Genomic DNA, 22,587 nt, shown 5'->3' on the forward strand with positions numbered 1-22,587 from the left:
AAGTGAACCACCCAGGAATAAATCATTGGATAGCCATAAAATGGGACAACACAAAACCAATGAAAAGAACAAAGTCTTGTTAGAACAGCAAGCAAGAATGACCTTTGCACACATCATGATGAGGCCAGTTACAATACAGTACATGCTTTGTCATTACACATATAAATTGAAACATAAACTAATTTCCAGTCATAACATTCAAAAAAGTAGTTACCTTTGGGAGGAATAATACTGAGAGGAGGTACAAAAGATGCTTGTAGGTTATTAGAATTGTTTTATTTCTTAATTTTGGCAGTGGTTATACTAGTGCTTTTACTGTGTGAAAAAATAAATCAAGCTTTACACTTAAGATCTGTAAAAGTTTCTCTGTGTGTGTCATATTTCAATAATAATTTCCCAAAATAGTTAGCTACACACCCATTTAGCTAATTTTAAAAATATCTACAACTATACAACTTTTTAGGTTTATTAAATGCAAGAAAATAATTAGCCCTTATCAATTTGATTTAAAATGCCAGAGTTAAAAAAAAAAAAAAGGTGAAGTGACTGAGAAATTCAGATTCATAGTTACAAAGTAGTCATGAGGATGTAACATTCAGCATAGGAAATACAGTCAATAATATTGTAATATGGTGCCAGTTGGGTACTGGAAATATCTGAGGATATTTGTAACCTATATGATTGTCCAACCACTATGCTATACACCTGAGACTAATACAAAATAATACTGAATGTAAATTGTAATTGAAAAAAAATATATATCTTTAAAAGACAAGATGGTCATAATAAAATATATCAAAATAAAAAAAAAATTGCACCAGGAATATCTACACATCTTTGTGACCAGAAATGTCTAGAGATGAGTATATATCCCATTCATTAGCTTTCCATGGAAGCACATACCATACTGTCTATGAACCTTTATTCCAAGCATTGATATTGGCAACTGGATGCTAAATAGGTAATTCTAAATCAAAAACTGAAGTTAAAGTCACTTATTTTCCTCAGGCAATAGATGAACTCAGCAGAGGAAGATTCAGCACTTCCTGTTCTTTTTTGCAGGAGACATGTTTGCGAGGAGCCCTGTCCTCAACCAGTCCGGCCCCACTGAGTTTGTGTTCCGAGTATTCACTGCTGTCCCTGAATTCCAGGCTCTCCTCTTCCTCCTCTTCCTCCTCCTCTACCTGATGATCCTCTGTGGCAACACAGCCATCATCTGGGCGGTGTGCACACACAGCTCCCTGCGCACCCCAATGTATTTCTTCCTGTCCAACTTGTCCTTCATAGAGATCAGCTACACCACCGCGGTGGTGCCCTTGATGCTTTCCAACATCTTTGGAGCCCGGAAGCCCATTTCTCTGGCTGGATGTGGGGCCCAAATGTTCTTTTTTGTCACACTTGGTAGCGCTGACTGTTTTCTCTTGGCAATCATGGCATATGATCGCTATGTGGCCATCTGCCACCCACTGCACTACACCCTCATCATGACCCAGAAGCTGTGCATCCAGATGGTGGGCTGTGCCATGGCTCTGGCGCTCTACCTGTCCCTGCAGCTCACATCCTTAATCTTCACCTTGCCCTTCTGTGGCCGCCTCCGGGAAATCAACCACTTCCTCTGTGATGTGCCTCCGGTCCTGAGGCTGGCCTGCGCTGACATCCACGTGCACCAGGCCGTCCTCTATGTCGTGAGCATCCTCGTGCTGATTGTCCCCTTTATCCTTATTTCTGTCTCCTACCTGTTCATCACCTTGGCCATCCTGCGCATCCGTTCTGCTGAGGGCCGCCGCCGGGCCTTCTCAACCTGCTCCTCCCACCTCACCGTGGTCTTGCTGCAGTATGGCTTCTGTGCCTTGGTCTACCTGCGTCCCCAGTCTAGCTCTTCCGTGGATGAGGACCGCCAATTTGCCCTCATTTACACCTTTGTCACCCCCTTACTCAATCCCCTGATTTACACCCTTAGGAACAAGGATGTCAAAGGTGCCCTCAGGAGTGCCATCATCAGCAAAGCAGCCTCGCGCAATGATTGAAAGCTTAGGGAAACTAGGGTGGGTGTCTGTAGGTCTCCATGACAATGAACTGTAAACAACAAATATAAAATTATAACGCTGACTTACTCACACTTTGCAGTTAACATTTCTCTTTTGCCATATTTGCTCCATGTCTATAATCCACATTTTCTTGAAAACTTGGACAAACCTTTCTATGGAGGAGCTGTAGTCTGCTAGTCTTAACTGAAAGATTCTCAGCTCAGACATGGCATTAGCTCTATCAGGGAACCCTCACCCCATACACGCTGTGAGTAAAGGTTACTACCTCTAGATGATCTGTCTCCTGAGGAGGCAATGATATTAACTTATCCTCAAATAAGGACTATTCACTAAGACATTTATTTCGCTCAAATAAATACATTTTATTATTGCTTTAGTTATGAGTATAATTAATTTAATGCATCCATATCCTTTACATCATGCATCCCAACTGGTCACCTTCATTTCCTTTCATTCTTCCATGCAGGGAGCTGTCAGAATTAGCATTCACTGACAAGGCTCTCACACTATGTGTCGTCTATGCGAGAGTATGAAAGACAGCTTGGTGTTGATGCCAGCACTGCTTTCATGAGCTGCCTATGCTGGTGGATTCAGGTAGCCTTGTTCTTACCCCTTTGTCACCTTTTCCTGTGCCCTCATAATGGCTGCTGTTTAGATATCCACTCAGCAGGTGGCACTACTGTTCCTCCCTCCTCAGCAAGGTCCTGCTGCAGGATGGTTGCTACACCTTCCTGTCCCTGTACCCCAACCACAGGAAAACCCTCAAGTAGAATGGGCTTCCCTCTCTGGTGTTCCTTGCTGGTACCATACTGTTCAACTCATTTACACCCTGAGGAACAAAGAGGTGAAGAGGACTCTAGGAATAGTTTTCAATAGGAATGTCCTCGCCCAGAGCAACTATCAGGCAGGGGTCTGGATCCAGCCCCTGAAGCTGATGTTATTGAGCAGCAACTCCAGGAGGAAGAGTGAGAGTGCCCTCCAGTGAATATTAAAAGTGGTGGAAGGAATTGGTGTAACCCCTCCTGAAAGTAATACAACTAGGTATACCAAAGCCTAGAAAGGTTCTATTCTTTGATTCAATGATTCCTTTTCTAAAATCATAACTTCAAAAAAGTAAGGATCAAAGTTGAAAATATACAGTGGTTTCTCATTTTTATAAACTGAAAAGCTATTAAAATCTAACTTGCATCCCTGAAGAGTGTGTTGTTATCTGTGGTTTGTAGAATTATAAATACTTTTCTTCTTTATTAATTTATTCATTTTTCATGTTTTTAATAATAAGACTGTTTCTCTTATAATAAAAAAATAATGATTTCTAAAAAGAATCTGACATGCATATAGATTTATTGGGCACATAAACTTCCCATCATCACAGCACCATGATCCTTCTCCACTTGTCACACTTTTCCTAGATTAGCACTTCTTTTTTTTTTTTTTTTGTTACTTCTTTTTTCCTTCAAATCTACTGTTGATGCTTTAAATTTTTTTAAGCTGATAATATGAGGATAAGGAAAATTAATTACAAAGTATTACTTATTCTGGAAAGAGTTATGGATTTAACAATATATTAGAAATGTCTTTGTTTCCAAATGTAGGAAAAGAACAAAACTCTCTGGTTGGCAGTTTGCTTATTATCAAATGCAGACCAAGTCACATCAGACTATATGAATCAATTAAATGTACATAGTGTGCTAGGCATTGTCTGGAATGCCAATAAAAGGTAAGTTTGGCTCTGACCGATTTGACTCAGTGGATAGAGCATCAGCCTGTGGACTGAAGGGTCCTGAGTTTGATACTGGTCAAGTGCATGTACCTTGGTTGTGGGCTCAATCCCCAGTAGGGGGTGTACATGAGGCAGTTGATGGACGTTCCTTTGTCATCAATGTTTCTCTCTATCCCTCTCCCTTCCTCTCCATAAAAAATCAATAAAAAATATTTTTTAAATGTAAGCTTGCACGCATTTCCATGCCTCCTTTCATTTCTATTTAATGCCACAAATCATTTAGAAGATTAACTTGGAACTCAAAAAGAAGAGGGTGAAATATTATTCTATTGGGAAGAAAGCCCTGAAGGGTCTATCAGTACTTTCAAATGAATTACTGGGCTCCCTTAGTTACTTTCCTGTACCTATTTTAGCTAAATAAAAATAGCTTCTCTTTCTTAATGAAAAATTGGCCCTTTAATATAATATTGTCCCCATGAAATTGTTAGATCCTGGAATTAGAACATTGAGTGGAGTATATCAGGAGACAAATGATGGAAATGTCAATCAAAGATGTTTCCCTTGAGAACATGATGATCTCCCTGGTTTCCCTAACTGGTAGCTTTCTGGTAGCATAAGTGGAAGTCAGAACTTGTAAAACTGTTTTATGTTTCCTCCACTTTTCCTCTCCTGCATCTTTAGCACTTCTTTTAAAATTCTATTCCTCCTTTCAAAACTCTGCTCATCCCCTTCATGAAGCCTTTTGGGTTTGTTTGTTCTTTGTATTAACTGACTTACAGAGAAGTACTTGCCCAGGAAGTAACCTCTCCATCAATGAACATTCTCTATTTACACCACTCTTGTTGAAATTTATTAAAATACATTTTATCATGTAGGGTAATTAATCGAGTATATGTCTCCCTACAAATCAATAAGCAACTTGAGTCCAGACAAGTTGGCAAAATCATCACTGGTATGATATATTGTCATAGTGGATTTCTCCAACTCTTTCCTTAGAATTTAATTGGTGGATGATAGGAAGGGTTAGTCACAGTGATGGGAGTAGTACTTCTATGTGGAAATTTCTTCCCAGCATTTCCCCAAAATATATTTATTTATTATTTATTTGTATGTTTGTTTGTTTATTATTTTTAAACACAAAATCTGAGAAAAAGTAGTTGAGATATCAAGAAAAAGGGGGGAAATATTATAATTACCCTGCATGAATTACAGCATAATGATCAACACAAAGAAGCAACAGGTTCAGAGGAGTCATGTCAAGGGGAAAGCAAGAAACATGGCCACAGTCAGAGGTTAAGTCTGCATTTCTGGAATCTGGACAAGAAGCATTGGAAGAGGAGCAGTCACGATCTAATAAGTCACTCTTGCTAATAGCTGCTTCTGAGTAAGTCTACATGGTCCAATCTGCTGCCAACATGAGTTATTCTTGCAAGTAAAATTAACATTTGTAAGTTTATATGCATAGTATATTATACAAATCCTATGAGTGATGTTCCAAGAAATAAATTTTGGAAGCAAATTTAACTCCTTAAATTGGAAATTTTGACATGTGGTTTTGTGTAGTGCTATTCATCTTACTGGGAGATCTAAATGCTTAGTTATTAAAATATCACCTAATAATACTCATGGGCATATTCCAGTATTTGGCTATTCACTGTAGTCTACATACGTGATCTATATTAATACACCTAGTATTTATAGTTATTAAACAAATTTAGATACTTATAATAATAAGTAAAGTGTATAAAGAATGTTGAAGAGAAACCAAGATGGCAGCATAGGTAAACACCTAAACAGCTGCCTCACACAACAATTTTAAAACTACAACTAAAAGACAAAATGGACATCATCCAGAACCACAGGAAGGCTGGCTGAGTGGAAGTTCTACAACTAGAAGGATAGAGAAAAGCACACTGAGACTTACAGGAGTTGCAGAAGGCAGAGGTACAGAAGCGCAGCAAGGAGAGGGATAGAAACTGAGTACGCAGCTGGCTTTCTCAAGTGGGAGGGAGACACAAGCTCCCGATTGCTCTGAACTCCAGTTCCAGGGGAGACTCTGGGGACCCAGATTCATACAGGGAGAAACTGGATTGTCTGGCAGCGAGCAAAACTCAAGGGCAGCTTTCTCTCAGAGGTGCTTGCAGCGATTACCACAGAACACTGTGATCCGAGGGCCTCATAGGGCAGGGCTGACAGGAAGCCATCACTGTTTTCTCTGCCCTGAGATTCCACCCCAGGAAGCCATTGTTGATTGCTCCACCCTGAAACTCAGTCCCATCCAAGCTGAGTGCAGAGGCTTTTGCATATGAATGGCCTGGTCCTTTGAATTTTACAAACTGCAGTTGAGTCAGTGAGACACAGAGCATCCAAAAGAAGGCCCAAGGCCCTGCAGCAACTTGCATTGCTTCACAGCTGAGCCTAATCTGGGCACCTCCAAAACCCAAACAAAGAAGAGAAATTTGCAGATCTCTCTGTAACTCCTACTGGTTGGCCTCAGGCATAGGCTAAATTAGCACATTCTTGGAGATCCAAGAGCCAGTGTACCCAGGAGTCAGAATGGGACCATCCAGATTACAACTCCTCAGATCCATAAGGAATACATAAGGGGGCAGATTCAGTGAGAACCAAAGCCCCACTGAAGCAAGTCTTGTCTCATAAGGGTGTCTCCAGCACAGAAGTTTTCCCAATGTAGACACAGCTGATCATCACAGCCAATTGGCGTGGAGGTCAATTCCTCCCAGTGATACCGACAACAATCAAGGTTTAACTACAACAAGACTGTCCACACAGCAAACAAAAGGGTGCACGAAGAGTGTCCACCTAAGGTAACTTGGGAGGCTGAGCCACTGGGCACTATAGGATACCTAGCACATAAAGCCACTCTGTCAACTCAGGGAAGCAGCCAAAATGCAGAGGCAAAGAAAAAGTTCATAAATGACAGAAATAGAGGAAAGCAAACAACTGGATGTAGAGTTCAAAACCACGGTTATAATGTTTTTCAAGAATTTTTTAGAAAAGGCCGATAAATTTAGCGCGATCCTCAAGGATATGAAAAAGGATCAACTAGAAATTAAGCATACACTGACTAAAATTAAAAATAATATACAGAGACCCAACAACAGAGTAGAGGATCGTAAGAATCAAGTCAAAGATTTAAAATACAAAGAAGCAAAAAACACCCAACTGGAAAAGAAAAAAGAAAAAAGAATCCAAAAAGTTGAAGATAGTGTAAAGAGCCTCTGGGACAACTTCAAGCATACCAACATCAGAATTATGGGGGTACCAGAAGAAGAGATGGAGCAAGATGCTGAAAACCTATTTGAAGAAATAATTACAGAAAACTTCCCCTACCTGGTGGAAAAAAAAAAATAGCATTACAAGTCCAGGAAGCTCAGAGAACCCCAAACAAAAGGAATCCAAAGAGGACCACACCAAGACACATCATAATTAAAATGCCAAGAGCAAAAGACAAAGAGAGAATATTAAAAGCAGCAAGAGAGGCGGAGCGGCGCGGCACGGCAAGATGGTGGACAAAGAGAAGAAGAAGAAGGAGAGCATCTTGGACTTGTCCAAGTACATCGACAAGATGATCCGGGTGAAGTTTCAGGGGGGCCATGAAGCCAGTGGAATCCTGAAAGGGTTTGACCCACTCCTCACCCTTGTGCTTGATGGCACCACCGAATACATGAGAGACCCCGATGACCAATACAAGCTCACAGAGGACACCCGCCAGCTGGGCCTGGTGGTGTGCAGGGGCACCTCAGTGGTGCTCATCTGCCCGCAGGACAGCATGGAGGCCATTCCCAGCCCCCTCATCCAGCAGTAGGAGGCCTAGCAGGCGGAGGGCGTGGACCAGGATGCCGGCAGCCTGGATCTGTCCCCCTGCCTTAAGTGCTGCCCGCAGAAATGGAGCTTTCCTTTTTGTATAGGTTATTTTTTGTTTTCTTAATAAAATTGCAAATCTCTCAACAAAAAAAATAAATAAAATAAAAGCAGCAAGAGAAAAAGTTAGTTACCTACAAGGGAGCACCCATATGACTGTCAGCTGATTTCTCAACAGAAACTATGGAGGCCAGATGGGAGTGGCAAGAAATATTCAAAGTGATGAATAGCAAGAATCTACAACCAAGATTACTCTACCCAGCAAAGCTATCATTCAGAATTGAAGGTCAGATAAAGAGTTTCACAGATAAGAAAAAGTTAAGAGTTCATCACCACCAAATCAGTATTATATGAAATGCTGAAGGGTAATCTTTAAGAAGAGGAAGAAGAAGAAAAAGGTAAAGATAAAAATTATGAACAACAAATACATATCTATCAACAAGTGAATCTAAAAATCAAGTGAATAAAAAATCTGATGAACAGAATAAACTGGTGAACATAATAGAATCAGGGGCATAGAAAGAAAGTGGACTGACAATTCTCAAGGGAAAAGGTGTGGGTGGTGCGGGAAGAGACTGGACAAAAATCGTACACCTATGGATGAGGACAGTGCGGGGGGGCGGGTTGCCAGTAAGGGCAGAGGGTGGGGTGGGAACCGGGTGGAGGGGAGCTATGGGAGGAAAAAAGAGGAACAATTGTAATAATCTGAACAATAAAGATTTATTTTAAATAAGAATGTTGAAATATTTTCAGAATCACATAAGTTTATGCATTCCTAAAAATTCCTAGGGATTTCAATTTCTCACTCTCACATGTTGAATTCCAAGGAAAACATATAGGAAGTGTGTGTTTGTTCATGTCTGTGTTGTCTAATTACAACTAATAATTGTAGTTAGAGAGATGGCTAGATAAGGAAATGATTGAATGAAATAGATTAGACAACACATCCTGGGCAGTCAACTTGTCTTATGGATATGGGATGGATCAGAATTACCCAGAGTACCACATCATCAAGAATCTCAAAATGTGAAGGGGGCAGGAATTTAGGATAAGAAGAATATTGAGATACAGTGACTCGGAGATGAAGGGAACATTTTATGTGTCAGACTTGAATTTATAGACAGAAACACAAGATATTTGTTTTCAAAGAGTTCAGACTATTGGGAAAGTGAACATACAATTATGAGTCTTTTTTTTTTTAATCTAGAGTAGAAGAGAACAACATATGCCAGATGACAATAGTGTCACATAGGCCAGTGTCTTCCTCAACATAAGTTTTGGTAAGTTTTCTCCAAGAAGGATTTACTTATTTTTTTTTCCCCATGACTAAGGAGTTCTCAGAAGCCCTAGCTTCAAAATGTCTAAATCGACAGCTCCCTTCTACCTGCCTTTATGAGGACAGCAAATCCATGTAATTATACATAAGTGCCTCCCACTTACTTGTTCTATCTGGGTCTTATTTCTGAGTAAATGCCACATACCTGGTCTTTCCCTCTTGCCTAATGTGGATTAACTTCCTATGCAACTAGGAGGATGACTCTTCATTCTGAATATTATCATATGTAGGAGCATCCTTGGCTCCACTCTGTCTCCCAGAATCTGCTTCCAGAATTCCAGCAAAGATTTAACATCTCCACCTCTGCTTATCCGGGAGAAAAGATAAGGCAAGAAAATATTTTTCCATTGATTCTGGTGTGATAATAGATTCAAATTCCATTTGAAGCAAAAAGAAAAAGTGGGAGCTTATTTTGCTCCTATTATAATGTAATCAAAGTGTAAATGGCATACAATAAAATACATAGATCTCAACTGGTTCAGGTTGATGTGTTTGGACAATTGTACTCAGTAATGAAATATTTTTATCACCCCAGAAAGTACTCTTGTGCCCCTTTCCAATCAAGTCCTCCCCAGCCCAATAAACCACTGCACTGTTTTGGCTTCTATCACTCATATTTCCCTCCTAGATGTGGGTAGATATATAAATGATAGATAGATAGATAGATAGATAGATAGATAGATGATAGATAGATAGATGATGGATATATGACAGAAAAACTTGCTTTTGCTCTTTTTTCCCATTGCCCATTATTTTAAATATTAGTCATGAATAACTATACAGTTAGTCCATAGATGAATTTTCTTCCTGCTGAGGAGGGGGAGAGTGCTCTTGGTTTGAGTGAGAAACAACTGTACTATAAGGCATATATAAACATTAGAAGAAGGAATGTACTGATTTGGACTATGTCTCTGGTTATACATCCTCCCTTACTCCTATCCATTTCAGGGTCTGTTTTATGTTGTGTTTTGTTTTTTTTGTTTTTTTTGTTTTGTTTTTCAGCTTTCCCAATATATCTGTAATACACTCAATATTATTTCAATATGTTTCTTTTCAATGTTAAAAACCCAGAGTTTATTTCTTTTATTTCCAACTAAGAGTACTGAGTGCTAAATCAAGGGGTCCCTGGATCCCCTTTCTATGCTGACTTTCATTCAAGTGATACAGAGGCCGTAGCCTATCCTTTCCACTAGAGATAGCATCTCTTGGGACTCATTGCCCCTCTTGCAGGAATTAAGGCAATTCTTGAGATATTTACTAATTGTTCTTCCTCTACTAGGCAGTAGAGGGTAAACACAGAAGAAATTCTCAAATTGCTTATTATTGTCTCACTGGGAACATGAGACCACAACAAACAATTCACTCTCTATGAAAAGCAGTAACCAACTAAGTTACAAACAGGAAATCACAGGTAGGAAAAGGTACCAAAAGATGAACAAATAAAAAAAAAGCAGAGTTAACTGTCTAATCCCCATTTACCTCATAGAGACTGGGATGTGAAAACAACTGTTTGTCTTGAGGAAAACACCTTTGGGATACAATCTCAAAGGACTTAGAAGGTGCTAATGTCCTATGTGAGCCCAGCAGGATGACTATTAACTCCTGTTCTTGGGGAAATAGTCTGATTCTGAAAAACACATAAGAGCTGCTCTTAGTCACTCCACTGCTACCCTGCCAACAAGTTAAACTATTGAGTCTAGAGTCCAATCACTTTCTGAGATCCTACCATCTTTCAAAGGTGAGCTTTTTTAATTTTAGTGCTGCTCTTAACCAGTGAGGCAGATGCCTTGGGAACTCAGCAAAATTTGTACAGTGTGGCTGGTTGGTGGGATAGGCAGAACAGGAAGGTGAGATTAGAGATTGTCCTTCAAAAATATACAGTTCTACATTCTGGTTAAGCCCAAGCCATTTTGGCATAGTGAATTTTCATCCTCTTCTTCCTATGACTTTTTTCCCTAAAAGACCCACTCCATGACCTCCTACTGCTATAATCTCCTCTACTCCAGCAGGCTGCTTCTTGGTTAGAGTCCCAGTAACATGGTTTGAATCCAATAACCTCCTGCAGCATCTACTTGGTCTATAAGAAAATCACATATTCATTCTACGCCATGAATGAGGAAGCATTGTCCTACAATGCTTTTCCCTGCCTTACCGGGCTGATCCAGTGAGTCTTCTCATTTAGAAGTGAGAGGCAAACACAAGTCTTTAGATCTTTATGTGTCCTCCAAACTGTCTTTGTTCACCCAACATCTAGCCATGAGTAAAGTAAAATTCTGGTCTCCCTTCTTGTACACATTCTCCAAGAGCAGTTCTTTTGGAGTCCCCCCTAAGTTGAGGAGCAATGAGTATATACCCATAAGTATTCTTAACCCTCAATTGTTTCTCCTTCCCCAACTATTCCCTTTAATGACTCTTCAAAATTCTATCTTTTTCAATTTAAAGGATGAGGATGGATGGTGGGAAAAGTCTTAGAACTAAGTTATTCATTTTTGAATAATTCCTTCAGAGAGGGGTATCTAGCATCTTTAGAATATGGCAAATACCTCAAATATTATCTTAATTTGGGGCATTTGACTATAGTTGGAGCCCACTCTAAAAATCACAGTCAGAATCATGTTGGAGTTTAAAACATGTTCATTGAGAAATATCTGTCAGGACGTATCTTTTCTTTGTGAGGCATTTATTGGAGCTCTGCACTGCTGACACAGTTCCTTATTAAGTAATCTTTCTCCATCCTTCATTGCCCTTCAGCCTAAAGGAAGTGCCCACCTCCCTGCAATGGCTGTAACTAATTGGTACTATATTGAGGTTCCTTGTGGGGATAAGAAGACCTTGTGTTCCTTTCTTCAGATCAACAGAAATATGCATCAAGTAAACCAAACCAGCATCTCTGAATTCCTCCTCCTGGGACTCTCCAATGAAACTGAGAAGCAGAATCTCCTCTATGTGCTTTTCCTTGGAATGTACCTGGTCACTGTGGTGGGAAATGGCCTCATCATTCTGGCCATCAGCTTGGACTCTTACCTTCACACCCCAATGTATCTCTTTCTTGCTAATCTATCCTTTGCTGATATTTCCTCCATTTCCACCTCAGTCCCCAAAATGCTGATGAATATCCAGACCAAGAGTCAATCCATCTCCTATGAGAGCTGCATCACACAGATGTACTTTTCTATTGTGTTTGTTGTCATTGACAATTTCCTCTTGGGAGTCATGGCCTATGACCGTTTTGTGGCTATCTGCCACCCTCTGAACTATGCGACCATCATGCAACCCAGGCTCTGCATTTTACTGACAATTATTCCATGGGTCCTCAGTAATATTGTTGCCCTGACACACACTCTTCTGCTCCTTGAATTGTGCTTCTGTGACAACAACACTCTTTCACACTTCTTCTGTGACTTGGCCTCTCTGCTCAAACTATCCTGCTCAGACACAATGATCAATGAGCTTGTGTTATTCATCGTGGGCTTATCAGTCATCACATTCCCTTTTGCCCTTATCCTCTTCTCCTACATCTGCATTGTCAGGGCTATCCTGATAATCTCATCCACAGAGGGAAAGTGGAAAGCCTTCTCCACCTGTGCCTCTCACCTGACAGTTGTATTGCTCTTCTATGGGACCATTGTAGGGGTTTATTTCTTCCCCTCATCCGCTCACCCTGATGACAGAGATAAAATTGGTGCAGTACTATTCACTGTGGTGACACCCATGATGAACCCCTTCATCTATAGCCTGAGGAATAAGGATATAAAAGGCACCCTGAAGAAGCTCATCAATAGGAAAAGTTCCTGCCTTTGATGTCCCAGGTATCTGAATTCCTTTTATTCCCATAACCAGATGGATGATTCTGTCCAAAGTTGGTGGTGTAGTTGTGATAGTTCAGCTTTTAATAAGCTTTAGGGTATCTGCCTTCTATTCTAACCTCTGAAGAGTTGGGGCTTTTTCATGTTTCTCTGATCTTGGAAACAAACCCCTTAATTCCCTTAAGTCACAACCATAAATCACATCTGATTATAATGTGTATTACTATAAACTTTGACACAAATTGTACATAACTTAGATAATAAGCTCGTGCATGTGGTACCTACAGTCTAGCTTTTGCAGCTTTGAATATGTTTATTAGTAATTCCTTTATTCAACCTGGTTTTCTCTGTATTGCCTTTCCTGTTTTGCCAAGTTACCATTCAGTGAGATGTTTAATAGCTGTAAAAAGAAGGGTCCATGTTCAAACAATTTTGGACCACTCAGAGTCAAGTAAAACAAAATGTTTTAATTAGACAACTTCTCAAAGCTTTTAGTATAGAATATAATAAATCTCCAGAAGGGTGATATGGTTTGCAGTATTTCTCAAAACTAAACATGTTCAATCATACAGGACCTGATTCATCACAGACTAGTTCATAGGTCTAGTGTTGTGCAAAATACACTTTGGGAAATGTATTTAGATGGAAAACCAGAGAGTGTGCACATAGAAGCCATCAATTCTTATCCTGACTCTGTGCCCAAGTAGCTGTGAGATTTTAGGCATATCAGTTCACTTTATTGAGCCTATTTTCTCATCTATAAAATGAGGCTATTGGTCCCAGTTGTTTCCAACTGTATGTGTACATCAGAATTACTTGGGGTACTCATCTTTATCTGTAAAATGAAAATAATAATCACAACATCTTAAAGCTGTTTGTTGCTAAATGAACATGTATATTATACAACTACCATTCTTTTTTAATGTATTTTATTGATTTTTTACAGAGGAAGGGAGAGGGATAAAGCATTATAAACATCGACCAGCTGCCTTCTGATCGCAACCAATGTACATGCCCTTGACCGAAAACGAACCTGGGACCTTCAGTCTACAGACCAACGCTCTAGCCACTGAGCCAAACCGGTTTCTGCAAAACTACCATTCTATTTAGTATACCATAGACACTAAAATAAAATTTTAAAGGTATTTCTTTTTTTATTACTGTCCCATGGCTTCCAACTTTAATATGCCTTCTCTCCTAAATTAGGTTTTTCTGTCTACAGTCTAAGCTGAATTCTATTTTGTCTAAACATAAAATCCAACTTTAAGAGAAACTATAATATCATCCACCTGCTTTTCTCTGTGGCACCTCTTAAACTTTTATGTTTCATGTGCATTTTCATTATAAATGTAAAACCACCTGTTTTTATATGGGTTACCAACTAGCCTCTTCACTTTCTTTCACTAGCTTTCTTCAAGTGCCTCAACATCTACTGTATTCTACCCATAGCTTCAACATGAAGCATCACAGAGCTCCGCTTTCATTTTTCCACTTAGAATAGCAGAGAGTCCTAGATTTGTAATCAAGAGACATGGAATCTGGCCCAACTTCGCAGCTAACTCATCATATGACAAGCCATGTTACTAATCTCAGTTTCTTTTTCTATAATAAGATCACTGGTCTAATATAACAGCAGGTTCTATAAGAGCATGTTTCACGAAAACCCATTTACATAAAATAGAAAGAAATGCCTAGGAGGAGAGTCAATAAAATATTAACAGTAGTTGTGGCAGATTATATTGTCCAAAGATGCTCACAACATTTTCCATTCCACATGCTCTTGAAGAACTTGGCCATTTCCCCATATGAAATGGAGGTTGTGTTCCTCCCCTTTCAACCTGGAGGGTTTGGGGGACTCCTTTCACAAATAGAGTACCCCAGAAGTGGTACTGCATGGTTTTCAAGAACCATCTAAGAAAAGTCAACACAGCTTCCACCTGGCACTTTATGAACATGCACCTCTGGAACCATGAGTTACCATGTAAAAGGTCCCACTGCTCTGGAGCCACCATGCTGGAAAGGACATGTGGAGAGACCACAAAGACTTAGAGAGATGCCCAAGGAGCCCTAGCTGTTTCAGACTACAAGTCTCTGAGTCCCCCTAGTCAGTCATCCAACTTATGAGCAAGTGAAACTTAAGCTGATCTGTCTCTGCTCTGTCTCCAAGTGAAAACTGCCTACCAAAATCCAGCCAACTTCTAGAACTGTGAGAGATAGCAATAAAATGATTATTACTGTTTTTAAGTCACTCCATTTGGGGCTGATTTGTAATATAGCAATATGTAATCAAAACAGTGGGTTTTATTTCAAAGAATAGAGTGATTCATATTATACCCTGTTATTGCTTTAAATTTTTAGAATAACTATCACATTAGGAAGAAAATAACTTGTTGTTGTTGTTAATCCTCACCCGAGGATATTTTTCCCATTGATTTTTAGAGAAAGTATACAGGGAGAGACAGAGAGAGAGAAACATTGATAGGTTGCCTCCTGCACACACCCTGATCAGGGCTGGGGATCAAACCTGCAACCCAGGTCCATGCTCTTGAATTGAACCTGAGACGCTTCTGTCTGTGGCTGACACTCTAACTACTGTGCAGCAAAACCAACTAGGGTGAAAATAACTTTTTTTATTTTAAGGAAAATAAACTCTCTTGCCTATTAAATCTATTAAACCAGCATGTACCAGAATCTTCTCAGTTACATAAACATCAGTTGGGCCAATATGCAATTTGCACTGTTTATTCTGGTTTCATCTAGCCCATATTTGATATAAGAAGCAGCAGGTTAAACCAAAGTCATTTAATTTAATTTGGTTGCCATCCCTGTGGACCTGTCCTGGCCCTCTATTACTTCCAACTTGTAGAGTCTATAAGAGGCTGTATCCATACTGAGTTATAGCTCCATCTGCAGTGAGTAATGGGAAGTTGATTTGGCTAGGAATAGACTTGTATGCAAATTGGGAGTTTGCCTGACAAAGTGAATTAGGATTAAGTTTGGGACACAAAGAGCAACTGATTAAGAAAATGAGGGATCACAAACTTTTATAAAAACCTTGATAAGTTTTCACAGAAGAGAAGCATAAATCTGTACCTAGATGCTTGTACTTCCCTAAATCCTTCTCCTATTTGTCATTTTCAACAAACATCTATTGTAAACCTTCACTTTACTAGGCTCTGAGTCTGGCCCTGAGACTAAAAGGGTGAATGATTCACATTCCATGCCCTCAATGCACTCACAAACTAGAGAGAAACTGACACAAAAATAATTTTTAAGACCAGATAATCAAAAGACAATATTTAACATGAAATTTAGAAAGCATAAAATGTGCAAGACACATTCAACTGAGTTTTATGCTATCCTTGTTCTTTTGTGTTAACCAACTTGTGATCTTATAAGTAAATGAGCAGAAACCCTTGTCATCTTAGCATAGGTAACTTAAATTCAAAAGAAATGCCTAGAAAAACAAACCAAAAATACACTATGCACTGGGTAGAATTTACTTGTTCAACCTAACATATAAAATATGTCAGTAAAATATCCACTTATTTATTCACTAAACAAATCTTTTTTGAGAACCTAGTGAGAGTTAAAATGAAAGATCCTGGCTCTTCTATCACAGTGCAGAGCACAGACAATGAACATATAGATAGATAAATAAATAAGCAATGGCCACAAATATGAAGGAGCAAGAAGGTTATGATTTAAAAAAAAAAAATCAAGCAAGGTCAGAGTACAGACGATAACATAGGGTGGATAGCTATTGTAGGTAGGAGGGTTTAGCAGTTGCGAAGGCCTCTCAGTTATTTGACTGAGAACTGAATAAAATAAGGAAGTGAGCCATGAGAAGATCTGGGGAAACACACCCCAAGAAAATGAAAAGCAGGTGTAAAGATCCTAATATGGGAACTGGTTGGCTTGAACTAGACGGAAGTAGAGGACGAGATAATCAAGAAGGCAGTTGGGAACCCAAACTGGCTAAATATCATAGTTGATGGCAAGAACTTTGAATTTTATATAGATACTTTAAGTAAATATTTAAACCCATGGGACTGGATGAAATTAGCCTAAGGAATGACTTCATAGGGAAAGACCTATGACTAAGCCCTGGGTAACTCACATTTAGAAATAAGAACCCAACATGGAAGTCTGAGAAGCTGCAATGAAAGAGGGAGGAAACTAGAACAATTGGTGTCTAGAAGGTGGAGGAAGAAACTGAAAAGTCTGCCGATGAAAAGAAGGTACCAACTGTTTTAAATACCACTGGAGCCAAATCATCACTCCTGAAATCACGATTTCTAATCTGCCCTCTTTAAATCTTGCAGCTATCACTCCTAGTAATTTCTCAACCAGTCCTTCATCCTCAGGGTTAAATTCTAAGTAAAATTGTCTAATTCAGAACATATTTCTTAGAAGATTAAAATATCCTTAATTTCCTTTTTCCCTCCATCTTCCTTTTACTGACTCCCTCTTATTCTCTTTTTAATAGAGAAATTTAGAGGACTCAAAACTACAAATCCAGTGCCCTCAGTAGTCTCGGATCTGACTCTTGCTTCAACCATGTTTGGAATGAACAGACCCAGGGACACCCCTTCTTCCAGCCTCTGACCACTCTCCTGTGTCTTATCCAGTCACCACCTTCAGAACCACCTCCCGGATCAGTCAACACACCAGGGTTTTTTTCTACCTTAACTTCTTATTGCCGAACAACCATGAGCTCCCAAATTCGTCAGGATTATTCCAGGTGTAGGCTGCGGTCAACCGCCTGGCCAACCTGCATCTGCAGGCCCTGGCACCTACCTCTCTCAGGGCTTCTATGGATGATGTGGCTCTCGAGGGTGTGGGCTACTTCTGTGAGTTGGCAGAGAAGAAGCAAGAGAGCGCTGAGCATCTCTCAAAGCTGCAAAACCAGCGCGATGGCCGCATTCTCTTTCAGGACGTACTGAGGCCTCCCAGGATGAGTGGGCAAAACTCAGGACGCCAGGGAAGCCGCCCTGGCCTTGGAAAGGAACCTGAACCAGGCCCTTCTGGAGCTGCGAGCCCCGGGTTCTACCCGCGCAGACACTCAGCTCTGTGACTTCCGGGAGAACCACTTCCTGGGTGAGGAGGTGAAACTCATCAAGAAGATGGGCGACACCTGACTCACCTCTGCAGGCTGCCGGCCCACAGGCTGGGCTGGACGAGTATCTCTTCAAAAGGCTCACCCTCAACAGGACTAGGAGCCTTTGGAGCCCAGAAGCCTTTGAGGGAGTCCTCTGTCTCCCCTGTCTCCCCTGGTGTCTGGCTTTTTCCTGAGCCTCTCCCTGAAACTACTAGCCATTCTTTTAACCACCCTGAAGGCCACTCCCATGCATTGAAACAATAAAACTTTTTACAACAAAAAAAAACTACAAACCCCTTTTAAAATTGGCATATGGTGTTAGAAAATACCATCTGTGACTTTAACCAACCAAGAAGTCTCAGGAACATCTTCTACTTTCTTTGATAATAAAAAGAACACTAGACAGCCTGACGGACCTAGAAAATATTATGCTAAATATTTCATTTAGTATAATATTTTCCAGGTCCATCATGCTGTCTAGCCAAACTGAGAAAGACAAACATCACATGATCTCACCTGTTTGTGGAATCTAATGAACAAAATGAATTGATAACAAAATAAGACCAGAAGCATGAAGAGATAAACCAAAGAACTTATATATTTATATGCATAGTCCATAGGCACAAGCAATAGGATAGTGAAGACCTGGGACAGAGGTTAGGAGAGGGGGATAAGGAGTGGTGGACATGGGAGATATCTGTAATATTATCAACAATAAAATATATTTAAAAAATAAAATAAAATAAAATAAAAAGAATATGGTACTACATGAAACTAAGCGTGGTTTATCCTGGGATAAACCAATCATCCAAGAGATGCAAATCAAAGCAATAAAGTACCACCTCACACCTGTCAGAATGACTATCATCAACAAATAAACAAATGTCTCTCCCCTTCCCTTCCACTCTCTCTAAAGATCAATGGAAAAAATATCCTCAGGAGAGGATTAACAAAAGAAAAGAAGAAAGAATAGATGTGACAAAAACTTGAAAAGCTACATACACTGAAAAACACAAAGCAATGATGAGATAACTTAAAGAAGACCTAAATAAAAAAAGAGAAATATTCAATACATTAAGTATACATTAAGTTCATGGATCAAAAAAGTCAATTTGTCAGTTTTCCCCAAATAGATCAATAAAAATCAATACAATCCCAACCAAAATATAATAAACATTCTTATGGACATTGGAAAATTGTATTTTTTAATTATATAAAAATTTAAAGGGCCTTAAGTAATAAAAATGGGTGAAGTTGAAGTACTAGCCCTACCTGATCTCTAGACTTATTCGTATTCAAGACTGTGTGGTATTGGCATAACAGCAGACAAATAGAGCATTGAGATCGAATTGAGTTCAGAAATAGGCCCAAATATATGGAAAATATATTTCCAACATATCTGGATAATTAATTTTCAACAAAGATGCGAAGACAACTTAGTGGAAAAAAAGATAATCTTTTCAACAAATGGTGCTGAAATAATTGGATATGCATGTGCAAAAATATTTATTTTGACCCATACCTGGTTCCATCTATAAAACACAACTCAAAATAGTTCCTAAACTTAAATGTAAAAACCTAAAACTATAAACTTCTAGATGAAAACAGAGGAGAAAATCTTTGTGAACATGAGGATAAGCAAAGATTTCTTAAATATAACAATAAAAGCACAAGCCATAAATGGCAAAATTGATAAGTAGGACTTTATCAAAATTAAAATATTTGTTCTTTGAAGGACACTGCTAAGAGCAACAGAAGACAGTGCAAGAACTGGGAGGAAATATTTGCAGATCACATATCTGATAAAGAACTTGTATTCAGAAATATAAAGAACTTTCAATATGTTAATTATAAGAAAATACAAAGTCCACTTAAATTTGAGCAACAGATTTAAACAGACACTTCATCAAAGATTTACTAGTGGCAGCTGAGCACATTAAAAGATTAAGTATCAACATTATTACAAACTAAAACCACAGTGAGGTAGCTATTAGAATGCTAACATTAAAAAGGTTGGCCATAACAAGTGTTGACGGGGATGTGGAAGACCTAAAATGTTCATGTGTTGCTGGTGGAAATGTTAAGTAATACAACCACTTTGCAGAACAGTTTAGTAGTTTCTTTAAAAATTAATCATATACTTACTATATGATCCAACCATACTACCCCTAGATAGTTAACTAAGAGAAATGGAAGTATAAATTCATACAAAGATTTCAGGAATGTCTATAGCAGCATTATTTAAAATAACCAAAAACTAGAAACTACCCAAATTCCAATTGACATGTGAATGAATAAACAAATTATGGTATATCCATTAAATGAAAAAACACCCAGCAATAAGCAATCAACTACTGATAACTGCAATAACATGAATGAACCTCAGAATCATTATGCTAAGTGAAAGAAGTCAGATGTAATTCTATTTGTATAAAATTTATATTAAATTCTAACTAACGTATAGTAAAAATCAGATTAGTGTTCTGAAGGGGAGGGTGGTGGAAGGGGCATGTAGGAGAAAATACAGTAGAATAAAGGAAACTTTTGGAAGTGATGTATATGTTATTATCCTGATTGTGGTGATGGTTTCATGGGTGTGTGCATATGTTAAAACTTACCAAATAGTGCATTTAAATGTGTGCAGTTTATGCATGTCAATTGTACTTCAGTGAAGCTGTTTTTTTGAAAGAGAAGAGATTTCAGACACATCCTTTGAGTAATCTTATGATAGGTTATAGATGACATATGATTAGATAGATAGATAGATAGATAGATAGATAGATAATAGATAGATAGATAGATAGATAGATAGATAGATAGATAGATAGATAGATAGAACAAAATAATGTTATGTATATTTTTAAAGGTAACAAAGTCTGAAAAAGAATCTTGACTTCTCAGGCAATCGCTGAAAGTTGAAAAAGAAGATACAAAGGCAAGGTTGGTGACTGCTTGGAGGCACCTTATGGATGAAATATTTATTGGAGGGAGCTTTGACTCAGAGATAGATGCTCTTGAAGGACTTCAGAAGGCAATAGTTCATCTGAGTAACCCTGCTCTTCCTGATGGAGTTGTAAATTCCCTCATATCCTCCTCATTGACCTACAAGAGGGCAAAGGTAAATTCCATGAACTTCACATTTATGTCTGGCCATAAGATGCACCCAACCCAGCCTAGACCTATCAAATATTTAGACCAAGAATACAGTTGAAATCCAGACACTTCCAAGGCAGACTTCAACTGAGAATTGGGACTCGGTAGAGAAGGGAGAAAATGCAGAAGGGCAGATAGCAGGTAAAAATATATACTTCTACTAGAATTATGGGGGGACTGCTCCCTAAGGCATATAAATGTCTAATCACGGTGTAGTCCACCTGAAACTAACATAATATTGTATACCAACTGCAATTTAAAAATTTTGTAATTTTTAAAAAGAGTACATACTTTGGAGTAAGAAAGGCGAGATCGGATCCTCCCTGGACTGCCATTTTCTTGATGAATAAACTTGGGCAAGTTACGTAACTTCTTTGGGTCTTATTTCTTCCTTTCGCTAAAAGAGGTCAATAATAATTACTTTCTGTTAAAGTTGTTAGGAGAGCTAAAATAAATGATTCATGTAAAGCTTTTAGCATAGTGATTAATATTTATTTAAGTGTTTATTTAGGTGTGCATGAGTTTAAGAATTAAGTTTAAATTATTAGCGAACTCTCCATTTCTGGAGATGTCTGGATTCAAGGCTGATCTCAGTCCTGGAGAGATAATTCCAAAAGTTCTGAAGTGAAGAGGTCCACTGATCAGCTGTGGGTCCCTATGCCTATCAATGCTTATTTGGTGTGGATCCTGAGATAGTTACCATAACAACACTAATTAATGTTTGCGTAATTCACCCAGCATCTTCCCATTCTCCATGGTCACCAAGCTGTTGTGAGAATAAATGAGATACATATAAAACCTGGTCCAGAGTAAATGCTCTATAACTTTTTTATTTCACTGTTGAGAAAGCAGGCTGAAAGGCACTAACCAACTTGAAGCTCTATAGCTGAGAAGCAATAAACTGCACACTTTGGTGTCAAATTCTGAGCTGGTTCTACAACACAAATGCCTCTATCGCCTGCTACAGAAGTTGATGTTGTATTAGAAGGACATTTGCATGGCAGTTACTATTTGTAAAATGGCCCCCAGATGTACTCTTTAGAGTTTATTGTTCCACCCATATTCTGCACTTTTTAAGTGATTTGTGCAAAAACAATAATAAAAGTTGATGTGTGGACCCAAATCTCTTTGGCCACCAGTGCAGTTTTTTCCATGAATCTTTTTGTAGACATGCTCACCCAATTCTTTCCTAAATTTTTGTCATATGTCCTTAAAAAGAAAGTTCCTAGAGTCCAGAAACTGCCATTTATTGAATCTACACACATTAGCTTCTCATATACAACTACATGCACACATACATACACACACATACACACAAACCAACATGCTCTGTCACATTACACAATACTAGCACACATACGGAAGTGATTGTTTTTTACTGCCTCAGACCTCTACAGATTGGACTTTTACCATTAGAGCATAGAGAATATAGTCAATAATAATGTAATAACTATATATGGTATCAGATGGGTACTAGACTTATTGGGGTGATCACTTTATACGGTGCATAAATGTCTGATCATTATGTTGTACACCTG

General features: G+C 38.8%; 3 protein-coding genes and 1 pseudogene across 4 annotated transcripts; all 4 read left to right on the forward strand.

Annotated features, from left to right (window-relative positions):
- Nucleotides 1–1,067: 1,067 nt before the first annotated feature.
- Nucleotides 1,068–2,027, forward strand: OR10Q1 (olfactory receptor family 10 subfamily Q member 1; the record flags this gene model as incomplete). The annotated part of the gene is made up of 1 exon (XM_084894897.1): nucleotides 1,068–2,027. The coding sequence occupies one exon, from the start codon at nucleotides 1,068–1,070 to the stop codon at nucleotides 2,025–2,027; it is 960 nt and encodes a 319-aa protein (XP_084751023.1).
- Nucleotides 2,028–7,277: 5,250 nt separating this feature from the next.
- LOC311628111 (U6 snRNA-associated Sm-like protein LSm7) lies at nucleotides 7,278–7,763 on the forward strand. The gene has a single exon (XM_084894995.1). The coding sequence runs from the start codon at nucleotides 7,295–7,297 to the stop codon at nucleotides 7,595–7,597; it is 303 nt and encodes a 100-aa protein (XP_084751121.1). The 5' UTR covers nucleotides 7,278–7,294; the 3' UTR covers nucleotides 7,598–7,763.
- Nucleotides 7,764–11,851: 4,088 nt separating this feature from the next.
- On the forward strand, nucleotides 11,852–12,790 carry LOC311628053 (olfactory receptor 1S1-like; the record flags this gene model as incomplete). Its single annotated transcript, XM_084894930.1, has 1 exon — nucleotides 11,852–12,790. One exon carries the CDS (start codon nucleotides 11,852–11,854, stop codon nucleotides 12,788–12,790), a length of 939 nt encoding a protein of 312 aa, XP_084751056.1.
- Nucleotides 12,791–17,507: 4,717 nt separating this feature from the next.
- On the forward strand, nucleotides 17,508–18,090 carry LOC311628470 (ferritin light chain-like; annotated as a pseudogene). The gene has a single exon. The product of its transcript is annotated as a ferritin light chain-like (transcript).
- The last annotated feature ends 4,497 nt before the right edge of the window (nucleotides 18,091–22,587 follow it).

This window comes from Pipistrellus hanaki (genome assembly GCF_964339955.1).
Source record: "Pipistrellus hanaki genome assembly, chromosome: 9".
Classification (NCBI taxonomy): domain Eukaryota; kingdom Metazoa; phylum Chordata; class Mammalia; order Chiroptera; family Vespertilionidae; genus Pipistrellus; species Pipistrellus hanaki.